The sequence below is a fragment of the Plectropomus leopardus genome, chromosome 4 (genome assembly GCF_026936395.1).
Source record: "Plectropomus leopardus strain MGB_pleo_1.0 chromosome 4, ASM2693639v1, whole genome shotgun sequence".
NCBI classification, from domain to species: domain Eukaryota; kingdom Metazoa; phylum Chordata; class Actinopteri; order Perciformes; family Serranidae; genus Plectropomus; species Plectropomus leopardus.
Window position 1 is genome coordinate 4,041,628 of NC_142179.1, and position 26,318 is coordinate 4,067,945.

The 26,318-nt window shown below is 38.1% G+C and overlaps 1 protein-coding gene across 3 annotated transcripts in view; it reads left to right on the plus strand.

Annotated features, from left to right (window-relative positions):
* The first annotated feature begins 2,676 nt into the window (after positions 1–2,676).
* The window catches only part of cfap299 (cilia and flagella associated protein 299), a 115,016-nt gene continuing 91,374 nt past the window's right edge, over positions 2,677–26,318 (plus strand). The window contains exons 1-3 of one of the 3 annotated variants that reach the window (XM_088076344.1): positions 2,677–2,864; positions 8,679–8,830; positions 26,216–26,306. In XM_088076344.1, coding sequence (XP_087932470.1) covers positions 2,712–2,864; positions 8,679–8,830; positions 26,216–26,306 — 396 coding nt within the window. In that variant the 5' untranslated portion in view covers positions 2,677–2,711. Of the gene's footprint in view, positions 2,865–4,229; positions 4,306–8,678; positions 8,831–26,215; positions 26,307–26,318 lie in introns of those variants that run through there. The other 2 variants (XM_042487771.2, XM_088076345.1) reach the window with 2 other exon arrangements.

Consider the following 26,318-nt stretch of genomic DNA (forward strand, 5'->3'; position numbering starts at 1 on the left):
GTGAAAATTGTGATAGGATGTTACATACATGTAAGAAGTGCTTTGACGTCAATATATTTGAGAATGGTAGTGAAAGGTAGTGAAATCAGGACCTTGAAATGTGCACTTTGAAGGCATTAAGTCAGTGATATTAATGTTAAGGGAATTTATGAGGACATTTTTCCCGTTAAGTAACAGCTGTGAAAGTTGCGACAGGATGTCACAAACACATGAGAATTGGTTTGCTCATAAATGAGCAAGCTACTGAAATCACTACCATGAAATGTCTCTTTGTAAGGCAATAGTTCACTTATAATGAAGTTAAGAGATTCACTAAGGGCTCTCAAACAGCTGTGAAAAACAAAGCTAGTTATTGAAATCACAACCTTTTGTTAACTACTCTCAATGCTGCCTATATATTTGTCATTCTGTCAAGGATTAAGAGAAAAAAACTCTATAATTCTAATAAGTATAATTTGCAAAAGTGCTGCATAAAGAAGACCTTAAATATGACTGAAATTATTTCATGAAATCATTAGAAAATCAGGTAACATGAGTCAGAGAAGGAAAGAGACAAATCGCCATGAAAAAGCTTGTTCTACACAGGATAAGAACAAGTTGTGCATTTATTATTTATGCTGCTGTTAAATAATGAAGCAGGTCTTTATTTCTAGGTAAGAAAACACTTAGTGACCTCAGAAATGTGATGCAGCTTGCGTGACAGTCTTCATTTGAAGCCGATCTTGAAGGAGCAGGTTCCCTCGCCATCCCTGCTCACTCGCCTGCCAGCTGCCTCCCTTTGTCTTACTTGTCTGCCTGCTTGCGCTCAGGTCGGCCATAACTTACATGGCCGTTGCATGAAGGCACGCTCATAAGAAAATTTTAAATCATTACCTCACTTTCCATGGACGTCAGTGCAGAGCCATTAAAAGTCATGCTGTATGAGAAAATTAAACAAAATGATAGTAAAAGATGATAATGACAGCCAAGAGTCACAGTATTTTTGTTAATGGAGCCGAGGACATTCCCACTGAACATTTATTCTGTATTTTACAGTCAGTAGAGGTGCCAAATAGTGTAGATTTGCCAAGATTTAGGGACTGACATCATGGGACTTAATAACTCTGTCATCTCGTACATTATTCCAGATTTAGGCTCAGTATAGAGTTCATATCCCTTTAAAGCCTGCTCAGTGGTTTGGTGGTGCATATTTTGCGTCACTACATCTTAATGAAAAATGTGTCGAATTTAACTCAACCTGATTGAGCCATCTCTGCCATTCGGTTTAGCTTTGTTATGCTAAAAATATCCACTAGATGTCGCTGTGTCTTTAAACAGAAAAAAAAAAAATCATGAGGCATGAGGGCTCTGTGTGGAGGGATTTTCAAAGGCAGGCGTATTTATTCGACATCTTATACTTTCAGAGGTCTTAATGAGTAAATTTATGTAACTTTATACAAAAATAAAAATCTCATAATTGTCAAATAATATTTAAAAACATGCTCTACCAAATGGTTGATCTGACCTTCAGTGGTAAAGGTAATGAAGCTAAGCTAATCAAACTAAAATTGACTATTTGCTAAGATATAAATGAACTTCTGATCATTCATTGTTGTTAAATGAAACATTTAATGTTACCCATTAATTTTACAGTGACAAAAATATCCACAAGTATGATTTTTTTACCGTCTAAAACAATGTTTAATGGCTGAGCTGGCTTTTTGTATTACAATGAATGATGCTAACATGATAAATTTACATTTTCTATGAAATAAAAAAGAGGATAAATATTCACCGTTTTTAATTCCATATTTCTAATGTTAGTCCATTATATATTTGGTAAAAGAAATTATATCAGTATGTTTTGTATGCCGTAATGATAAAAGTAGTGATGCTAAGATGATACATTTACATTTTTTATTAAATAAAAAAATACCATATTGTATATCATATATCAAGTATGATTTATTTTGTCGTTGTTTTTTCCTCTTTATTTTACCATTTTCATTACATTATCATTACAATGAAAATAGTGACAAAAACCTGGCATTTGAAGGGTTAAAATTCTGAAAATAAACAAATATTTTTTATATTTATGATTAGGACTGATGGTGGTGAGAAACAAAATCTGTTAAAGTAGAAAATAATAATAATCTATAATACTTTTTATAGCCTGATTCTGACTTTGTGTATTTGGTGTGCAGGGTGGCATGAATGAGTAGTTGACGCCTCACAATAAATAAATAAATAAATAAATGAATAAATAAAAGTAAATGTTGCAGCTAATCACTGACATATACCAGGCTGTGATAAGAACAAACAATCAAAAACAAACATAGCATGTGGTATATTGAAAATAATTCATTTTATATTCATTATTCTTCATTCTTTTTTTTCCTGAAAATAAATGAATATTTGATGTTTATGATTAGGACTGAAAATTAAATCTGTGAAAGTAGAAAATAATATTAATGCATACGTTTTTAAAGCTTGATTTTGAAAAGCGAATTTTGACGCAGAGTGATACGAGAAGTTTGAATATTGTTGTTTTTTTGTTTGTTTTTTTTTTGCTCACGTGTCTTGTATGATTTTATTTATTTATTTATTTATTTATTTATTTATTTATTTATTTATTTATTCAATTATTTATTTTACGTGCTTGTGTTTTGCTGTGTTTGGGGGGCGTGAGCCGTGTTGTCTTCCGCTTCCTGTAATGAGCCGCCAAACTTTATATGGCGGTTGCTATGGTAGCAATCTTTTACAACAGAGAAAGCGTTAAGATGGAGCTCACCACCGCTCGTTTCCACGATTCAGTGACACAGTTTAAACTCTACGAAGATTATCTCGACTCCAAAGTCACGCCAATGGACTTGTTTTACTTAAACGTGAGTCATTTTGGTACCAACTACTGACTTTAGCCCTGTAGCGTTAGCTAACTCTTCCCCAGTTCCGTACTTGTCTGTTTTGCACACGACTTCAGAACCGCGTTCACTAAACTGTCAGTTTAAGTTAATCGTTAAATATAATGTAACAGAGAAACTTATTAAAAATAACTGTAGTCTTTTCAAAATCAACTAGTTTTCGTTTGTAATTCGGCTTGTAACAAAATTCTCCATCTCGTTGTTATTGATAATGACACATCATTTTGTTCGGATTTGTTGCTGTCGAGACCGCAGCGTTGTGAGGACGGTAGGAAGTACGAAACACGATTTTTAACGTTGACTTGTAATAAATGTATTCGCCGTTTACTAAATTAAACATGCCGTATTAAAAATCATATTTTTAAGATTGTTTAGTGGATTTTATAGACATTTTCGAGCTATGCCTCTCTTGCCGGTGAAGAATATAATACACTTGGCAAAAAAATGAATGGAATCTGGCGTGTGGTCGTCCTGATACACGAAATGACCTATTCGGTGGCAAATAAGCTTAAATTGAGTCTTTTTTTCAGTTTAAAATTGCAGTTGTTTTCTTGGCAGTTGTTATTAGCGCACATTAACTCTTGCTGTTATAAAGGAGTATATTTATAGTGGCAGTAAAGCTGGCTTTGTCAAGTTTTGTTTGGTGTAGTGCGTTTGGTCGGACGCTAGGTGGCAGTGATTATCTAGTGTGGTGATAGGGGTTTAAACTTTGGCCTTATCAAGCAGCTATCACCAACCCTCATTTGAAAATACATATATTATATACCGGTATATAAATATATTTATTTTTATCATACCTCACCCAGTCATTGAATTTTATAATAATAACAAAATAAAAAGTATCAGAAAATCACCTGAAAAAAGCCAGACAATCCACAAAAACACCCCCTCCCCCATTCATTAACAAAATAAATAAATAATATATTACTACTACTACTCCTAATAATAATAACAATAATGATAAATAACAATAATAATAACAATAATGACATAACGGGAAATTAAAAAAAATGCTTAAAAGTCATATCATAGAAATTCTCTAAAATAATTAAGCCCTGCGATAGTATGGTAACCTGGTGTACCCTGCCTCTGGTCTTATCTCACCTGGGATAGTCTCCAGACCCCTGTTACCGCTACTGAACGAATGAATAAAAGATAATTAAAATGTATAATTGTAATTATTATAAATATGTAGTTGTCTGGGCATTTTCCCTTGATTAAAAAAAAATCAAAATCCATCAATTTACAAGGATGTAACGATCCATCGATCTGCATAGATAAATCGATTAAATGAGCAACGATCACGTAACATGGATGTAAAGTGTAAAAATCCAGATCATCCGCTTTCCAGCGCGCCCTTATTTTGAAAGTCTGTGTCACGTCACACAGCGTCCGGCAGATGATGGTGAGCAGCTGAGAGAAAGATGATGAGGAAATATTACTATTATTTACTCCGGAATAAATCATGAGTGTGTAAATGTTTTGTTTTAGGAGAAACTACGAGTCAAGAGAAGGCGCACGTGATATGTAAACAAAAGCCGTACTGAGGAAACAGGAAGTGTACCTTCCGGGTCGCGTCACTGACTTCTTGCTAACGTTTCGTTAGCTGCTCTGTTTCAGCAATGTTGACTGAAAAAACGTGCATATAAGACTGAAAGCCATCCGCGCAGTTCTGTTAGGAGATGCAGGGACTTAAATTAGCGGTGAGTGAGTGAAAGCATAAATAATAGTAAAGTGTTTAAGTCATAGAGTAGAGGAAAGTCCGCTAGCCGCTAAGCTAATTTCTGCAATGTAACATGCCATCGGCTTATGCTACTAACATTAGCATGTGGGGAAATGTGACCTACAAAAGACAGTTGCTTTGTCTATGATCCTTGATAGTTATTATTGATTTGGGAAAAGTTTGTCCTCATGTCAGACAGCCCTGAAGGTTTAGGAAGAAAGATCATGGTGTGATTTACAATGAAAACATTTTTTTCCAGAAAGTGTTTCCAAACAGAATGAACCAGTTTTAATTATTTCCAGTTACATACATATTGTTTTTATCTTTTCTGGCCAAAAGCAAAGAAAGGGGTGGCAGCTTCTCCTGTAACCGACTGTGTTAAATGAATGAAATAATATCAGCTCATATCAATCGCAGCTCCCAAAATTGAATCGAAATCGTATCATGGTAGACTTTGTGATATCAGCAAATATAGTATTGTTGTCCAAAGTATTGATATTCTATCGCATCATGATGAAACTGGTGATTTTTACCCCTATTAATTTATTACAGTTAGCAGGGCATTTCTTGTCACGCTGCTCTTTGCAACTGCGGGGGGGGGGGATCTTAAAATCATAAGAATTCTGTAAAAAATCATTTTAAATGTATTATCATGATAATTATAAAGGGAGATTTTTGTACATTTCTCATTGCCTTTTATTCTATGTTTTTCAAAGAAAGCAAACCAATTTTCTCAAATTTGAGAGTTAAATACTTATGAAGGTGTCTAAACACAAGCAAGCGAAGTGATGTCAATCCAGGTTTCAAAGGGTTAAAAAGGAGGTGGTGTATGTGAAAAAATATCTATGATTATGATTTGACTTTATGATTTTTTTATAGATCCACCCTCTTATTAAAAACATAAGGCAAGTGTGCTGTGCTCTAACCTTACTTAAATGTGGAGTCCTGTATTAAAACTTCTCTTAACTGGTACACAAACAGTTCTACATGTGCTTGAATTGTACCTGCTCCTCAGAAATGGACCTTCCTGCTCTCGCCCAGCAGATGGCACACTTGCTAATGATATGCTGAGCGGCTGGAGTGGGCCGCTTTGTTTGAACACCTGTGTCCACACAGAGAGGAGAACAGCTCATATCTGACCTGATAATCAGCTGCAGTCAATCACTATCAAACTCACTCACCCCTGTGTTGTGACACCACAGTCAGCCCAGGTCATCTAACCTGTGCAGTCCTGCTGATAAGGCTCAACTTCTGATAAATCAGCTAATTATAAATTTCCTTCTTATTCAGGACTTGTCACACTATGGCTAAGAACTCAGAACAGTGAAGAGTGTTATATTACAAGGTCAGTTTGCCAGGATAGATATTTGTGTGTATTAGAGGTCGTGGTGTGTCAACCGAAAGAAGCAGCTCATTCAAATAGACTTATTCAATGAGCCTTGAAAATGAAGACAATGATTTTCAGGCCAATTTTAGGACCGGCAAATGTCTGAGACTCATTTCTGGTGAGCCACATCAAAGTCGGAGGAAAATATAACTTTTCCTCTCGGGTGCGGACACAGCCCCGGCTGCTGGGATTTTGGGTAGGAGGACATGTGGCCGGAGCTTTGATCTGACAAGCCACAGGATTTGACAGCAAGATTTGGTTTTCAGATGATGACTTTATGGCTTGGCTTTAATGACGGCAGGTCCGCACACGGTGATTGGAATAATGTAGCTAACAATCCCTGCAGAGGCACTGACACACGCACACACACTTAGAGAGGAATGGACCTGTTTGTAGCCACAAAATCACACTAAACCTAAAATATTTAACTCTATTTCACTTTTTACTTAACTTTCTTCTGCAATAACAGCCACAAACTACACACTCTTTTATATGCAATAACACTTGAATATTTATACTTGAATTTATTAATAATAATTTATGCTGTTAAATTTTTTTTGTTTTCATCATTGCTTAGTCTTTTATTTTATTGTTTATTTCTTTGTATTTATTTGTTGCTTCTATTAGTTTTAAATTTTAAAATCTTATTTCATTTTTATTTATTTTATTTAACCGTTTTTTGTACAGGTAATCTCACTGAGACATGGGGTCTCATTCTCAAAAGAGGCATGTTTCAGACTACATACAAAATGACAAAAATAAGTTATGGATTTAACACCACGGTACAGACAACATTTGAGTGAAAGTACCAAGTGGAAGCAGATTAAAAATACTAAAACAGGAGTAAGTTTCCAAAGATACTGCTTTTACGGGGACCTACATACTTAGTTATGTTCCCTTTCATGTTTGTCTCATGTTTTTGAATGACAATGAACCTTCTTGAATCTATACCATTTCCAAATTTTGGGAAGGGAATTTAAATAACAAATTAAAACTAAAGGCCAGACTGGTGTGAAAACCCTAAATTTCACTGGCTGCCAAAGTTTCAAATTTCATTTATCAGAAGTTAACCCAATTGTCAGAATAAATTTTGGCATCCTGGCATGTAACATTTGTATGTTATGTTTGGGGTATGTTAAAACTTTAAGTGTCTCAAGTGTTTTAACAGTTCTGTGGTTAACATGTGGTTTGATTTAGGCACAAAAAATGGCTGTTGATGTCACGCTTAAAAACACACTTCTGCTGGAAATGACACTAATTTGTACTAAAAGATACCCAGCTTCGGTGGCACAATCTTTGCTGGAAATGCAGCTGACATCTCAAAAATACAAGATTTTCGTGTCATAATCACTGTTGGAAAGTAGATGTCTCACTAAAAAAACACCCAATTTTGGTAAAACTTGTTGCTTGGAATTTGGTTGAAGTCTTGTTAAAAATTCCAGTTTTTGGTGGCACAAACACAGCTGTAAAATGCTGCTGATGTCTTGTTAAAAACAACCAGATTTGGTAGCGTAATTACTGTTTGAAATCTGTCTTGCTAGAGAGAGCCAGTTTTTGTTGCACAAACTCTGCTGGAAATGTCACCAATGTCTGGCTAAAACATACTCGATGGTGGCAAAAAACATGACTGTCAGTGATGCTGATGTCTTGCACAGTTGTTACCGGAAATGTAGCCAATGTCTTGCTAAAAAAATACCCTGTTTTGGTATTACAATGGCCACTGGAAATGCCACCAATGTTTTGCTAAAAGGTGCCTGGTTTTGTTGTCACGACAGGTGCCGGTAATGTCGCCAGTGTCTTGCAAAAATCGGTCGGTTTTGATGGAAAATCTTTGCAAGGATTGCAGCCAGTGTCTCGCTATAAATTACTTGGTTATGGTGGCACAAATATACTTGGAAATACTGCCAATGTCTTGGAAACATAACCCAGTTTTGGTGCATGATCGTCGCTAGAAATGCCGCCAATGTCTCACTAAAAATATTCTTGGTTATGGTTGCACAGTCATTGCTGGAAATGTAGCCAGTCTTGCTAAAAAATACCCCGCTTTGGTACAACAATGGTCACTGGAAACGCCACCAATATTTTCTAAAAACACACTCTATTTTGGTGTCACAATTGTTGGAAATGCTGCTGATGTCTGACTATAAAACACCTGTTTTAGGGGGCACAGTTGCCGCAGACAGATACTATTGCAAATGCTGTTGGAAATGCTACCAATGCCTTGCTAAAAAACACCTGGTTTTGGTGTCATGATCACAGCTGGAAATTAAATTAATTGTTTAAATCATTTGTCAAGTAAATGGGCCGAATATTGTCTGGTTCCAGCCTCTAAAATGTGCGGATATGCTGCTGTTCTCTGTTTTATATCACTGTAAATTGAATATTGGTAGGTTGGGGGCTGTTTGGCAGACGGAACAAGCAAAAGGACGTCACCCTGAGCTTAGGGAAATTGTATTAGGCATTTTTCACTACTTTCTGACATTTAATAGTAATAAAAAATAGCTCTCCTGAAGTGGTGTCCAAGAAGAGCAGTGAAAAAATAGATCAGAGTATTCACGGCTCACCGTGCCAAAAGTCAAGTCTGACAAGATCTGACAATCTCCAGCCCTGACTGCAGGCCGTTTCCCCTCTCCCCGCCTGACTCCTCTCCTTTTCTTTTCTCTCGCAGAGCAGGGAGTTGGCCCGCAAGCTGGTGGAGCACGGCCACAAGGGCACAGTCCTGAGCAGGGAGGAATTTGAGGAGAAGAAGGCAGCTGCACAGGCTACACAGGCTGCAGAGGCTGCGAAGAGCAACACTTTGTACAGCAGGAGCCGACCAATGTGAGTTAAATTCTCACCCGACCCACCATGCTCACTGAGCTGTTGTCCGCATGACTAACAGGGGAGACAAATTCACACCAACCACCGCTCAAATGCTAGAATACCAGGAGGTTTTGTTAAATTGTGAAGATTGCATCTGGCTGTTTTGAAGTCTGAATGTGGTCAGCGGATTTTGGAGTCAGTCAGTTAGTGTGGCGAGGAGGAGAAGAGTTCCTCTCCAGGTCTCTGCCTCTGTGTGTGTTCTGTGGTTCATTGTATTCACTTCTCATTCAGTGTGAAAGAATAATGTATAAGAAGAGTGATCATATATCTTCTCCTTAGTTTGTTGTGGTGGAGGCTGGGAGCTCTCCGTGCATCCGTTTCTGTACAAGTGCTGTGACGCCTGAGCCACTTTCACTTCCAGACCAGATCTAATATCTCAGGCAGTATTTATGTGAAAATATATGATGAAAGTGCAGCTTTTAATTATCCACAACTTTTTAAAAACTTGACTGTAAAACTTTGCTTAAATCATTGACCTCATCAGGCTTATATTTGGGACAGGCGTCTGTATGGAACCGGCTTTAAATTCCTTTCACACAAAACTTTTACTCAGCAAAGATGGAAAATACTATCAAATTATATTTTTAACCCTTTAAAACCTATGCAAACTGTTTTTTTTATTTATTTCAAAAACATGGGAAGAAAGTAATGAGCAACAAAAGAGGAAATGACCTGAGCACAAGAAAATCACCTGGAAATGTGCCAAAAAGCCTAAAAAAAACAAGAAATTACCTGAAAGAAATTCTTAAAATATTATAGTTTATAGGACATTTCCCATAGGTGACATGGAGAGAGAGGAGATTACAAGCAGAAAAGGGTCAAAGCCAGAATCAAACCAACGGCTGCTGCAGCACGGACATAGCTTTTGTACACGGGGCACGCGCTCTAGCAGGTGAGCTATGGGTGCACCATGAAAGTGTAACTTAACTGTTTATTCTAAGAGTTTGCACTCATTCACAGCAGCTGCTCCTTTCATCCATTGATCTGATCGGATCAGATCAGTTATGAATGGATCGACTGATGAATTATTATCCACCAAACAACTCACAAACTGCTGCTGAGGGGAAAAAACTGCAAAAAACTCTGAAATTAAAGAGGGGACAAAAAAAGAAAAAAAGATTAATTGATTATCAGAAAGCTGGCAATCTTTTTTTTTTTTGTTGTTGTTCAGCTAATGGATATCTGCATATAAATGCACAATCTGTTGTCAGTGGAACAAGGCGTTGACACAGAAGCATTCTGGTTTTCATTTGTTGTAGTATATAGTATAGTATATAGTATATAGTATAGTTATAGTTCGAGTAGTGTTGACCAGTCATGTTTGAGTAGGGGCGGCACGGTGGTGTAGTGGTTAGCGTTGTTGCCCCGCAGCAACAGGTTCGAACCTGGGTTGGGGCAAGGTTGTGCAGAGTTTGCATGTTCTTCCCGTGTCAGTGTAGGTTTTCTCCGAATGCTCTCCCGCTTCCTCCCACATTCCAAAGACATGTAGGTCGGTGACTCGAAATTATGAATGTTTGTCAGTCTCTATGTGTCAGCCCTGCGATCGGCTGGCGACCCGTCCAGGGTGCACGCTGCCTCTTGCCCAATGTTAGCTGGGATAGGCTCCAGCCCCCACCATCCTTGAGACAAGCGGTTACGGACAATGAATTTGAGCAGCCTTTGGTTGCATGGAGGTAAACAGTCGATGTGGAGAACAAAAGAGAAGCAACACTTAGCCCTAGAAGCAAAATTGTCATCAGATCGATAGCTGATGGGTCTGAGATTGCTAATAGAAAAATTGCTTGTTGACTAATGTAGACTGCTGTTTACGTCCTACAATGGCCTGTCAGCAATCTTGTGACTTCAAGCATCACAATGAACCAGCTCTATCGAGGAGTGAGCTAAATTTTTAATATATACAATACAGTTCACAACATCTTTGTATTTTAGAGACATGTTTCTGTCGTCCTGCATTGATCGGCAGCAGTGGTATCTCGAGGAAAATGTAAAATGCTTTTTTTGGCTCAAGTTCTGGTCTGCTAATCAAGGCATGACAGGTCGTAAAATCTGAATCTTTTATAGCTGTATCCGGTTGTGGTAGTGGTTTGAGCAGCTGATATTATCCTTTATGATTGCATTTTTACAAAAGACACCATAAATGAGAGTAATCCATCAAGTCTGTGTCCTATATGAACAAGGCTCCTATTTGAACACGGCCTGCCCATCTGTCTGAATTCAAATAAAACTGGTTAACGTAAACAAGCGGAACGACAAAACTACAAACTGGAGTCCCCTATAAACTGCCCCCCCGCTCCCCTGTGGAAAATGATCACACAGATATTGTTCTCAGGCTTGATAAAGCCGTGTGGTTGTGGTATCTCCTTTGATGACGAGCCAGAACAGACTCCACACATACACACACACACACACAAGGTTTTGGATGTATCCAAACATTTACCTGCTAGGTGTTGAATTTGATTGAACCCTCAGATGCTTATCCAAACGTGCAGATGTCTCGCAGTTGTCCCCCCCTCCCTTCCTCCCCCAAACGTCTGTGAACATCAGTGACACTGGTGAAATGGGAGCCTCCACACCTGCAGTTACAGTGATATTAGGCCACAAAGCCTTTTATCTTGTCCCAACAGGACCCAGGGAAATGTTGTACGGGAACATGGGGATGTTATATACACAGTGGTCTGTTCCGGCTCCAAGATCTACATCCACGAAGAGACTGGTTCAGAGGCTGGTCGTAAGGGGTCCTGGCGATGTTATCAGAGACTCCACATTGACAACTTTAAGTTAAAGTGATTTTAAAGGAATAGGTTTGAAATATGGCTGTGAAAAGTTTGTAGGCTGCTTTTTTTGTGTCTGTCAGTTTGGATTTACAACAACCGTAAAATTAAGCATCTACGTATTCATAAAACCTTTTCTTTTTAAAAAAAAAACCATTTTATTCAGATTTTTTCAATACACAAGCATACAAACCAAATAAATAAATAAATATTTTTAAAAAAAGAAGGCACTGCACATACATAAGAGAGACACCATATGGTTAAGTTAAATGACAGTCATTGGGTACTTTAATCTGATTCCTTTATTTTGACATTTGTCCACAGCTTTTATCTTTTTAAGTCCAATTTATATTCATGTTAATTCATATTCATTTATTGGCCAGGTTTTGTGTTATTACTACTTGTAAGTGCCTTATTTCAGGACAACTTTCACTGTCAATTTACAGTTTTTTTAAAGTAAATGTATTTATTAATTTATTTTTTAATATATTGTGTCTTTTCTGTCTTCATTGGGTCAAATGTTTTTCCACATATTCATTTCCATAAATAGATTTTCTATTTTTGGAGCTGGACTCTTTATTAGGAGCACTGTTGAAATATGCATACAGTTCGGGTATGCGTTGCGTCTCTTGGTGTACAGAGCATACTCTGGGCACAGATGGAGCATCAACACGTCAGGGGGATTGAAACTTCACTACTTTTTTCTGTAGGGTCTAAAAGTCTGCATTTACTTGTCACAGCTTTTCCTCTCATATAACAATCTGATCTGATCTGATCATTTCTGAATGATCGACAGATCAGTTATCCACATGTGAGTAAAAAACTGTTGCTGAGGTTTCTAGAAACTCAGAGAGCTCCTTCTGTGCTACGTTCATAGATCCACAAAAACCTTTGAGTTTAGAGAGGGGACGTTGAATTATTCAAAAAGACACACATGCATTTAAAAGAAAAAACAAAACATAAAAAAAACCAAAGTCAGCTGTCGTCTCCTCAATCATTAAAAAGCAAAAAGCAGTATATGTATACATTGAGTTTACCTTCAGTATCCTAGCCTGCATCACAGAGAAGTGCTAACTTAGACATTTTATCTAGGATGTAATGTTTAATGTACTGTATATCTCCTTGAAATGAAGAAATTCTGAAACGATTGCATGAATGTCTGTGTCATAAAGCTGTTGGACCCGGCGTTTAAGCTGGCTGATGCTGCGCTATGATTGGTCGGTTTCTGTTTGAGGGCAGGACTCAGCTAAGGGTCATGAGTTTTCAGGTCCGCTTTCAGAGCCGCCTTTCAAGTGTACTGAAGAATATTCGATATTCAAATAACACATTTTCAGCTGAATGTTCCTTTAATTTTTTTCTGAAACCATTACAAAGCCACATTTGGACTGGATTTAGCAAAACCGTTGTAACTTTATATTAACCATGCTCATGTGTTTAATGGATGTCAACACTACAAGTGTAATAAGGGAGCAGATTTGTTTCCGTTCTGCCTTTTTATATTGAATTTGATAGGAACCACGTTCCAAAAAACATCACTTTGAAACAACAAGAGGAGATGTTTTGTGCCCGGTTTAGTTGTTTTCCATCTGCCCAGGTCATTATAATAACAGGGAGACATGAAATGAAATATTTGGTTCAAATACAAAACAGTCTGAAAATAGCCCCTTTTGGCTCACTTGTATGGGATTTTTGCCATTATCAATTATAGAGTAGCTTGTTTTTCATCAGCGATCTGCAGTTGACGGGTGAAAATGCTCCGTTAATAATCGGACATTGCTGGGAAAGACATCACTCACAACAGTTTTACAGTGTGTTGTTCAGAGCTGGCTGGACAGCAGCTAGTGGTTTTTGAATCCTCTCCAAGGTCATTAACCAGCAGCTAGGGTTTATGTTCTTTCAAAAGGAAAACACTTTACATTAAATTTGATCCTGTTCTAGACAAATGATTGATTATAGCATGTTAACGGGAAATTTTTAAAAATACTGTGAATCCTAAGAAACTTCTCTTGATGTTTTTTAAAACATGCGGAGAAGTTACAAGTTACCATGGAATTATCTGAAAATTAGCAAAAGAAAAAAGGGTTTAAAAAACCTACAAAATAATAATAATAATAATAATAATAATAATAATAATAATAATAATAATAATAATAATCTAAATAAAGTTTTTTTTATACAGCACCTTTCAATGCTAAGTTGACAAAGTAGGCATACAAACAAAAAAAGTGCAATTACAAGATTGGAATAAGTCAAATGCAGCTAAATGGAAACAAAGACAAGAGACAATTAATAAAAAATGTGAGAATAAGCAAATTAATGAAATTATAAAACAAACAACAAGGATAATTTTTTCTAGTTATATGTCTGTATGTCTATTTTATTTTCAGGGATTTTCTTGTCCCCTTTTCATTATTTCTCGCAATTTGTGGTACGTCTACCAAGTTGCTCATTGCCTTTTAGTCATGTTTTCAAAAGAAGTCAAATACGTTTGCTTAGGTTTAAAGATTTAAATGCATGTAAAAGTACCTGAATGCAGCCACAAAACTGATGTCCTACCAGGTTTCAAAGGGTTAAATAATAATGTGATGCTGCTGTCATTGAGGTCATTGAGGCTGTCATAGAGGGAAGTGAGGGTAAAGTATTTCAGTACATTTCTCCTGCTGTTAGGGCTGGGCGATAAAACGATAACGATATCTATCACGATATAACTTTTCCTCGATTGAAATATGAGATGTAGTTGATAGAATGTTGATAGAACGCATTCCAGCCATGTCCGCTCCGCTCTCATTGTCCGCCGGTGTCTCCTCCAGTGTCTCCGAATGTCCACTCACTCTCATTCTCTGCCGGTGTCTCCGACAGTAACCGCTGCTCACAGTAACCGCTGAACACCGGTGTAAGCGGCCGCCGTCTCCCCCCTCCTTCCTTCTGCTGTGTGTGTGTGTGTGTGGGTGTGGGTGTGGGGGACATGATGCCGCTGGATGCGGTTTGAGTTCAGGTGTAGTGAGTTTCCAGCTCGGTTATGCTGAAAGAATAAACTGATATCTGATGTTTGATTCCTTCCAACAACAAGCAGAACAACATGTAAATGTGCAGAGATCACAGCAGAGCCGTTACTTAGGGACTGTTCTGTAGCTGTGCTGCTTCCTGACATTTTCGGGAATGTTCCTCTCTATCGTTCCACTAGACCTCAAACAGAATATTATTTTCAGCATTGTTTTTGTACAATTCAGGTTGACATAAGAAGATAACAGGGGAAAAAAACAAAATCTAAAAATGAAATTGATTTTGCTCTTGAAAATGACTTGACTTTCTTTAAAAAGTGATTTTCAAGCTTTTTGTCTGAAATTCATTTTTTTAATGAAAATGCACAAATTAAATTCATATGTACTCACCTTATCTCAGCCTTTCATACCCTTAGGTAATAAAAAACAAACAAAAAGAAATTATAGGTAATCTGTATCTTATCGACCACAAGAAGCTGGAAATTATCGGTTTATCGGTATCAGTTGAAATAATCATTATCGTGCATCACTGGTTATGATATCTTCATATCTCACTTAGGAGTCAAAGGGAACCTTTAAGCTTGACAGAAATAGCGATTTGATGTATATTGTGATATATATCGATATTGACTGATAAGAAAAAAATGATCGTGATAAGTCTTTCTTCCATGTCGCCCAGCCCTACCTGCTGTTTGGATTATAGCTTCAGTGTAGGCGACTATAAACTGTCATGTTTTTTTTGTACTTTTTTTTAACATATATGACTTTGAACTAATTAACAGCTTTCATTGCTTTCCCACACTTGAAAATCTGACATCCTGCAAAATCCCCTTACAGGACAGAAAAAAAACCTGCACAGCATTTGCAGACTTTTTCCATCAGAAGTGGCAAGTTTGAGCTGCGTCCCCTCTCGCTGTCTAAATGCAGATTGCTCTTTCCTCTGTGGTTTTTCTGATTGGACTTCCACCAAACTGACCTCCTGACCTCCTGTTATGGTCACATTGTGAAAACACGAGCGCCAGGATGCAATGTACCACCTGCAGAGTGGCTGAGCACAATCACAACAGTGTTCTGAGTGTGGCCACAGAGACTGGCAGCTGTATGGTAAACAAAGTAGTTGTTCTTAGGTTAGCAAAAAAAAAAAAAAAATCTGTCCAAACTTAAAAAAGGTAAGAATAAAAATACATTTTTTTGTCTGCATCGTTTTAACAAACGCTAATCCTTTTTAATGAAAACGTGCACTTCCCTAAAGACCTTGCATCTTCATGCTTATTCTCTTTATTTAGTCATTTAGGTCTTTATTTACAACATGCAAAATGAAATAGGACAAAATCAAATATAAGTAACAAAAACAACACCAGAATATCCATTGGGCATATTTAGTAAACAAACAAAAGTATTTAATGTCCAAAAAGGAGTAGGAGGAAGTGAATACATATCAAATCCTACTCCTCTTTTCATTTCTATATTTAAAAAAAGTTAATGTTAAACATGAATATTCCCAATTTCTGCCCCAATATTCACCATAGACACCTTTGATCTAATCAAACAAGAATTAGGACAAAAATAAGAATAAATCAACCCGAATAAACAGACACACACATCAACACAAAACAAAATCACACTATCAAAACCAGCCCACCTGTCATGTATCATGCATTATATTGTATTTAAAAACATGTTTAATTTTATTATATATTCAACATGTTTTCATTTCCTCACTACAGCTGTTAAATCAACACCTTTGACTGTGATACAATGATATCTTGCTTTAGTCTTCACTGTTTCTTTAACATACAAATTAAATACAAATTAAATCTTGTAAACATTCTTTCATTTGAAACAGCTTTAGGTAGTAGATGTTTTTTTTTTTTTTAGCTCTCTACATTATTTGAATCGTTTTTAAATCAGCCAGATCTTTGAAATTAGGTTAATTTGAGTGTTGGTTCTCTGTCAGCAGTTTTGTCTGCAATTCTTGTAACTCTTCTTTGAAGGACAAAGATCCGATTTGTGGTTGTTTTATACGTATTTCCCACATTCCCACACAGTGAGTTACATATGAGAGTCCAAAGGAACAGTACAGGGTGTTTAATGAGGTCTGTTTCAGAAGAACTTTGACTTTATAATATTGCAACTGACTTTGATATAATTTAAATGTGGTTTCCAGCATAGGTTATTATCTGTTATTACTCCTTTCATGGCATTGGGTAGCCATGCTGTTTTGGGAATGCACTTTGCCTTCCCTGTAGGCCTTAACCTATGTCTCCCACGGCATGTCTTTTTTCACTGTTCTGTCACTGCTCTGTGTTTTCCCCCCTTTCCTTTCTCTTCTTTTCAACCTCCCTGTGCTCTCTTGGAGACCTTTAGTGCCTGCAGGTGTATAAATAGAGCTGTTTTCAATTAAGGGCTAACCTCGCCTGTAGCGTGCATCTGATCAATGAATGCCCCTGCACCTGTGGTAATAAAATACCAAGGGAGTGGAGATAGTGCCGTGAATGCTAATCAGATGTTGCCCCGTTGTTGCCCTGTCTCATTCTTAAGGACAACACGCTCCTCCTGACAGCTTGGCTGTGAAAGAGGGGGGGCTTTGCCAGCACATCACAAAAAGACCAAACAAAAGACCTGGTGCGCTCATCAGACATAAGTGAAATACAATACTTGAATGAATGGGATGCTTAGTCAGTTGTGCGGTTGTTTGGTTTGGGGGAAGCTGGATGGGTAGTCAGGATCAACAAATAGTCAGAGAGCAGGGTTGGGTTCATAAAGCCGGCTTCAATTTCAAGTTGGTTAAATACCTGGATTTGTTAAGCAGAGTCTTATCCAAACTTATATCTATGTTTGTAGCAAAAAGTGACATATGGTTAGGTATTATCTAAAAAGTGAAAAAGATCATTTAATCTGAAAAAAACATGAGTTTTTAGTTTATTAATCTTTGAATTTTAGCCGTTAATGTTTGAATTTCTCAGAATGTTGAAAGCTGGACCTGTTTGCATGACTTTGCGTTGCTTGTGTGATGGTCAGAGATGTTTCTTTCAGGTAACAAAACTCTGCATTCATGCACTGTAGGCTTTGCAAGGAGGTGATTTGATTTGATATAAAGTCAGAGACAAACAAGGGGAGCACTGCTGAGCAGACGTGAGGCCTCCGTTTCCTCTCAGCTCCGGCTCTGGCTCGGGCCCAGAAGTCCGTGTCAGCATATGTCCTGACCTCGCGTGCTCACGGCAGCCCAGCGAGGTTTCCATCAGGCTCCCCGCGATCTCCCCACAGTCCAAACCACAGCCATGCTCATTGTCCATTGTGCTGCTGCGTTTTTACAGTTCGCCTCAAGAATTCTCCGCTCTCTAGCTCTCTACTCTATATTAAAAGTGAGCTATCACTTGCTGTGCCAAGTAAAACCAGTGCCACGAACACGCACAGTGAATATATTTCACTGCGGATCCAACCTCCAGATGCTAAGCGAAAATAAGATTGTGGATGTGACTGACATGAGAAGCCTCACAGAGCTGATCCCAGGCTCATTTTTAGCGAGCCAAAGCCCCGCCACTCTCCACGACTGCTATTCTGGCGAGGGCCCTCGGGCGACGAGGTTTTGCAGTCTCTATTACATGTGCTGTCAAGCCAATTGCCTTCCTCGCTCTTTGTGATTTTGGACGGGTGTGTAACTTTGGAGCTCTCCCCTGCAAGCTCTGTCCAGAAACGCACATCCTGCCAGGCTTAAGCTCGCCACCACATCCCACCATGCAGCACATAGATCCACATGTACACCAGTTGAGATCAGCTGGTGCAGCAGATAATAAATAACAAACTGCCGTTTGACCCGGATGTCTTTTTACACATTTAGAGTTTTCCACACGTCAAGCTTGAAACCTGCCTACTGACTTAGGATGTTTTTACTTTCACCTCTCACATCCTGCATCCTCGCACTCATCATGACTGATAGAGCCTGTCTTACTGTTACCTACACCTGGTCCACTCGTGCCCCTTATGAAGAGGAGGAAGTGGTTTTCACATCATATGGATCTTCTCATCAGGCTACCGGGCCGAACTGTCATCTTCTCCTTTGTACCTCTAAGTGCTGTAGATGGAGGATGTGTACGATGGATTAAGCGGTCTTTCGGTTTCCCCCTGAGGCAAGATCTGGAGGGCAAGATCTCTAATATTTAGTTTCATCATTGCCACCTCATTCTAATTGATCTTGGTACGTGATGCCATAGTTTTGGACAAAAAAAGATCTAATTTCTGAATGGTCCCAGCAGTATAAAACCAGAAGTAAGAAATAGATCTGTTGCAATTTTCTTGCTAAGGAAATTCTTCACTAATGAGTTGAAAAACACTTTTTAAATGATTTCATATGTGTTGCTTTGCATTACAATGAAAGCTAATAAACTGATGAGGGAGAAACCGCACAGTTAACATGTGCAAGACAGACAGCCAGTCATAGCTGAGAGCTTGTTCTTTCATTGTAGGACTTACATTGGAGTGGATATTCTTTTACAAAGCTTTCCTTTAGCTCTATCAAAATCTACACATCAAATTTCACTTCAAAACAATCACCACCACTGCATGTACCCAAATAGAGCACATTTAATTTTGCCTCAATAAGGTATAGAAAACATGACAATGATTCCTTTGATCAATCTTCAAAAACATGCACTTCTCAGGCAGGCAATACGCAATGTGCAACCTCCTCAACCCCCAAAAGCCGAGGTGGCCACAACACACAAAGAAAGCTCAGGTAGGATATCATGCGTAGCACATGTGTAACTGATACATTCAGCTCATTGTAATCAGAGGTGACAGAGGATTTTAGAAAAATCCCAAAATAAAGTAAATTGTCATGCTGTGTGGAATTTCCCTTGACGTCCATCGGCCCAAAATAATATTTTCCATAAGATTCATTTTCCCAAGCACTCTGAGGAAAAATATTCCGCTACAGTATGTGTTGTTTCTTAAGAAATCACCGTATTATTGAAAGTTCCCATCTGCCGTACTGCCGAAAGCTGCAGGCTAATGAAAGCTTCAATCTGTTAATCTGTCTCGAGAATAAAAGAAGAAATTATTTCAAAGCACGACATCTGTTGAACGTCATGAAATGAAAATGTCTCAGAAAACACAATTTATCCAGTTGCTGAATATTTATTTGCAAAATGAAGGCTACGAATTAAGAAGGAATGCTTGCCCCCGTTCCTCAAAGAACTTTTTAATGACATTCCATCAATTATGTTGGGATTATTTGCTGTAGCAACGTTTCGCACGTGTGAAAGAGGACACAACCTGATACAGATCAAATTTGTTTGGCAAGGGTGATGAAATTGCACGCAAGTTGGCGCTCGGGGCAATGTGCTACAGTATATTGAATTTCTTAACTATTCCCTGAAATAAGTGTAGTTCCTCCTTTCAGCTGTGCAAACAGATAATGGATGAATCTTTGAGCAAAGAGATGAATCACTGTTGTAGGTCAATGACACCGAGGTTAGCACATATTTGAAGGTGATGGATGTGAATACATGCAGAAGGAAACACATGAACAGCAGACTCTTACAAACACATCAAAGTTCAAGCAAGAGGGAACAAATAGACCAAGCTTTACACAGTGGTGTACAATTAATTTAGATAAATTAAATCTAAATTAAATTTCGATTTTACCTTTTAGAAGCAAACTATGATCCCAAACGATCATGTGACAATGCTGGAAATTGGAGTACTGCATGAGTCAAAACCAAGACATGGACATACCACTTGAAGGCTTCATATGAAAAGGTTTGGCAGTGTAGGCAGGTGCAGGTAAACTCAGACCCGCCCACGAAGATAAAATTTGAATTCCACTGTTTTTTCCAATCAACAATGTAACTTTAAAGCGCACACAGACCGTCCGCCCTCCAGCCCCACCAGTGTTTCCCATTAATTACAAAGACTATGGCGGGCCGCGATATTCTCAGTGGAGCTGGACAGTTAATTAAAAGCCTTATTAAAACACTGTTGAGTTATTTGTAATTTGTAAATGTTTCAGCAGATCAATTATCCACCTCAGGAGTGACATTTAGCTACAAAGGAGATAAAAGAACTACACCTGCTGAGCTGCATTCATGGACCCGCAAAAACATTGGATATTAGAGTAACACCACAGATAGAGTAACAATAACACCCCCCCTCTGCTCATGTAAATGCACAACAAACAGATTTACATTCAAAACCATTCTTATACACATTCCATGACTGAAAAGGAGCAGGGAGATGAAAAAAAATTATTTTACCTTTCCCTTTCTCAAAACATATATATACATAAACCAAAGAAATGGATATCAATTACTATATTAATTTAATGATTTTATTAGCAATGAAAAATAATAATGAATTAAAACAATTAAATAATTTCAGCAAACTGTGAGCAAAACTGTCATTTTGGTTCTGCTGATCAATTCCTGAAAGTGAACTTTGAACCTGTTGTGCTGCAGTTCGCCATTTAAACTCGGTCTCATTTTACAATTTCAATATAAGTCAAAAACTCTGCATGTTCATTAGGCACCAAGAACTGCCAGACCTTTGATGTAAATAAATAACCTAAATCTGCACAATAAAATCATCAAAGCTAAAAGAGAAATGCAAAAACATGAAACCCAGAACCTGTCTTAGAGGGTTATATTGTTTAGATATTACAGAGAATTAATAATAAGTAGATAAAAACATCAGTTTCAGGAAGAAGGCTGCTGGGTTTTGGTATGGCTGATACATTTCACTGTAATTCTGTTTATACATATGTAAATATGCATAAATATGCAAATAATATATGCATATATGTAATAATAGGGTAGTTGCTTTGCACTAATGGCTGTTCACCCCCAACAGAGATGGACAAAAAGTTACATAAACTCCGGTTTATAACACAGTGAACAGGAGTTTCTAGACAGCCAAGCGACACTGATTAATTCCTAATTCAGTTACTGGTTGTACAATCTCAGAACCCGTTGGCTCTCAGTCTGCCTGTGCTTGTTTTGGGTTCACAGGGCAGGTGCTGTCCGACACTATAACACTGTGACCAGTTTTGTCCAGCTGCATTCTCATCTGATGCAGTCCAGCGTCGTTTCATGCATACACAAAAGGTGCCTCTGGGTGTCACGCTCTTAAAGCACTGTCAAAGCGGCACTATTTTATGAGTTTGGAATGAGAACGGGCTGCAATCTTGCTGAGTTGCTTTGTGGCAGTGATGCTTCTTCTGCCTCTCCAATTAATGTTTGCTGCTTATAAAAAAAAAAAGAAATCTGTAACTTTTTCACAAAAAATAGCAATGCTGTTTATCTGTTCTCATGCCAGTGAGAGGACTCTTGTGAGGAAAATGGAAGCATATGTTGTGTAAAGCATTTGTACAAAGAAACAATGGTGTTGTTTCTTTGGTGGGGATGGTTTCAAATTACCTTGAAATACATAATATACTCATAAAGTTTCTAAATTTACATTTATGTTTTCATAGTGTTTCACCTTTTATCTGGCACAACAATGCATAAAATCTATAAAAGTGAATTTATATCTGTAGGACAGTTGCTTTTAGAAAGAAGTACTTTTTACAACCATCCAGATGATGTGTGTTCATATCCCGTCCTCACCTCTTTTCTACTCATGCCAGGGCCCACCTGCTCTGACCGCAATCCAAAAACAAGACGCTCGGAACACATGGCTCGATCACTGTTGGCTTAATACCTAGTCATTAGCCACTAATAACCACCATTTAATAGTGAATTTCTTGTTATCCCTCCTAAATGAGGCTTGATAAGAAATTTGTTAATTGACGGGAAACTCAAACTTGCAGCGGTCCATATGTTCTGCTGAAGTATTATTCACTCTCCGTGACTGTGTGTGTTGCTTTAGCTACTGGATGGGGTAACCCCAGTCACTTGCCTCCTCAACACCTGTGTTTACTTTGGGGCCTCGGCCCCCATGACCCAGCAGCAATCCTTCACTCACTCAGAAGATGGAGTGAGGTTCCTGCCTCCAAATATGTGCTGTCCGTGCACTTTTACCACTGTGTGATTCCTCTAAGACTTTCATTATGGGGCTCGGGCCAAACGACTAGTATAAATTACAATCCTTCTCCAAATTCTAGTGAATTTAAACATTCAGATCCTGTTCTCTTTTACTGTGATGTTAAGCTAGGCTAAGAGCAGACATTGGCTTTGGCGTTGGGCCGCGCTTGTTGTGGCCGTTGAGGCTTTTTAAAATGCTTTGGGTATGGAAAGTGGATTTGGGGAGCCATTAATGTAGAAGAACTGAACTTGTCTTCTTTTGTGGAGGCAGACGGAACTGGATTAAGCAGTTTGAATATTCTGAATGAAAGAAACAGATTTATGACATGGGGGTTGCTGGCTCAGACTAGCAGGTGTTTTCAGGAAAGTTTGTGGTTATTGCTTCCCTTTCACAGCATCTGTTGAAGGTTAAGTATTGAACCTCAATAATATTATGGTACAGAGCAAACAAGTATTAACAATTACAAAACTCTGGATTCAGTTAATAATTTTTCCAGTTTTTAGTCTGCTTTGTATTTGGACAAAGTTCTCATGCAGCTGTTCAGATTTCTTGTACATTTTTGGTGTCTTTTGTTATAAAAATTAAGTTTTTGTTTTCATTTGTAAAAGTAAGTTACTGAAAGGAGTATGGTTTTAGTGCTGAAACTCAGATATTGAATCAGCATTGATATAAAAGAATTAGAGGTGATAACCAGCACTCAAGTCACTTACCGCTCATCAATGCCCATCTCAAGCAAGTACGTCAGTTGTTGCCATAATGCACCTGTAGTGTTAGGAGGAGGAGGAGATATAACAGCAGATGCACTGGTGCTTCATTAGTTAAAAAAAGTCAGCTGGTTCTCATTTATCCCTCAACGTGTCATACCGAAGCCAAAGGCGGCTTTTATTGTGTTTCTGAGATGCACCGGGCTTTCACAACAATGTAAACCCATCCAGAGCAGCTGATGTAGTATAGAGGACGAGACAGTGTGTGCAGGGTGGGAGGTAGTGGAGATAGTTGGATCAAATAAAACCTGACTTTGACTCAGGAGACCACAGTTTGTGTCCTGCTCGTAACCAAGTCAGTGTTGTTTGAATGTACATTTTTCGTGTAGTTGTCGCGAAATGACGTCTCTCACGTGGCATTTTTGCCTTATGTTACTTACCCTAACCCTATTTTAAACCTAACCAGATAGATTTGTTGTCTAAACCTAACTGTTATTGTTTCACAACATAAATTAAAGACGGCAGCCGCTCCAGTGTTTCATTATGAACAGCATGCCAGCATTGTGGAAACAAAAGAGGCGTGACAGACATGAAATGTAAAACAACAGGGTCTGCCTCTTGTGTGACACAATACATACAGGCTTTCTAAACAATAAAAATTGCTTAACATGACAATAACAATCATATACTTGTTCTGTTACGTGACAGCTAATGTCGTCTAATGCTTGGAGGGTAAGGAGCGCCCGGACCGGAATTTTTTCGCATTTGCGAACTTTTGCGCTCACTGCTACTGGCTGCTTTTTCAACCTCCCAGCGGCAGGTCGCGGCCTTAACACGCCGTCAAAACATCACAGCGGTGCTGCCTAAGATCCCGTCCTGCCAGCTGCCCTGTTTATACAGACTCTGTTTCGGTCTGTTACTGCCTCCAGCAGAGGCCTGAAGGCGAGTTTACTCTGCCCCCTCCATCATGTGATTGTACCTGTTATACAGAATGGCAGATTCCATCGAGCCGCATTCTCAAATGATGCCATCCGTGCATGTTGCATGTGGACACGGCCAGTGCAATCCAGCCATCTGCTGATGCACAATAACAACGCCACCGATCATCGTTTTGTCCTAGCGCGTTCTCATCTACGCCGTCCAGCATTCTGGTTGGACGTGGAAGGTGGCTTTTGGAGTTACACTGAAAGCACTTACAGAGCGAATGTATTTGGCGAGGTTGGAGTGAGAACGTGCTGGTTGTTTCATACAGACGCTAAAGGGGCGTGACAAATCTTCAGTATTTGACAAACTGGCAGTGAAAACAGGTTGAAAATGTAAAAGTATGAAACTACTTGAATTTAAATTAGAATATTGGTGATTTAAATAAGGTAAAAATGAAGTCAGATTTGAATTATGGCAAAAAAGAGAAAAAAACAAACTTTAAGCATAAATTCATGGTTAACAGCTGGACAAAATTAAATAAAATCCAAAAAATTCAGCGCAGATTATCATTTTAAATAGTTAAAGGTCAATAGAAACATTGCTATAGTATGTTTTTTGTCACTGTACTACTGTAGATTTGATTTAATGACTGGCCTTTCTACATTTTTTTCATCGTCTTTCTTCTTCTTGTGCATTCTTTACCACATCTGAGAGGCTCCCAATGACCTGTTTACTGCCTTTAGGATGTTAACTCGCTGCCGATCTGATGAATGTTTTGCACAGTCAATTCTGGACGCGAGCCAGAGTTCTGTTGCTCGTACTGCAGTGTTAACTGTTCAAATATTAGTGCCAATGTTTTTTCAGGTGTGGACACATCACTGTGCGCCAAAACCATGTTTCCATGGAAACAGGCCAACCTAAGTGTAAAAAGCTGCCACAGTATCACATATAAAGTCATTAAACTCCTCTGATATGATAAATATTGCTGTGCATACGGAAATAAGGAACGGCAGCTGTGACATTCCTCGTGATCTGTGAAGTTTTTTGTTTTTTCAGAGTAAAAGCATTGACTTAATATCAACATTTTTAATCATTTCTGTTAAAGACAAGGTATTTGGAGTATTCGGGAGTGTCATGGGAGCTTGGCAGGTTTGGTGAAGTACTCTGTACTGATGAGCTATGCTGGCTTTAATGTTCCTCATGACTTTGATTGCATGTTATCCCCACTTTATGCATTTCAAATACTGTTTACTTACTTAGATTTTACCCTTCTGAAACTCAGGCAAATTGGCTTGATTCTTATGAAAAACATGGAAAGATGGCAATGAGCAGCTTAAGCAGAAATGATCCCCAAATTATAAGAAATAAGTAGAAGATACAAAAAAGTTCCTGAAGCACAAAAAACTTCAAACAAAAAACAAAACAAAAAAAATGGAAAAATCGAGAGAAAAAAACAACCTGAAAATGAACTGAAAAAGAAAGCTTTAAAAATACAATAAAATAACTTTAAACATGTACTTTTGTTTATTATTAATATATAGTAAAGTTTAAAAAAAAAAAAAGAAAGAAATCAGTATTGTTTGTTGATTTAGGGTTCAAAGGTTTAAGTACTTGTGAAAAGCGTATGAATGCAGCACAAGAGAAATTTATATTGTGCCTATAAGTCGTGGAGACATGGAAAAGGAAATATCTTTCCTCTACAGTGTCAAATTAGATTAGAAAAAAATATTTTACTCAATCCACTTCAATAAGGAAGGTTGTTGAGTTAATTGTTACTGTTATAGCAGAGATAGGCCAGAGTGTCCTGCAGCTATGATATGCAAAAGTGTGAAAAGCTTCCATAAAGAACCTTTAAGGCTTCATGTGACTTTTTTTTCAGGTTAAGAGAAACATTTCAAACCGTTTGAGTGTTGTCTTTTCCAGGACACTGGCAAGTGCAGGAAAAGAACTCAAAGATAACTTCCTGAAAGCCCTGGCAGAGCGAGAGGAGGCCAACCGCAGTGGGAAAATGACTGTGAGTACATTA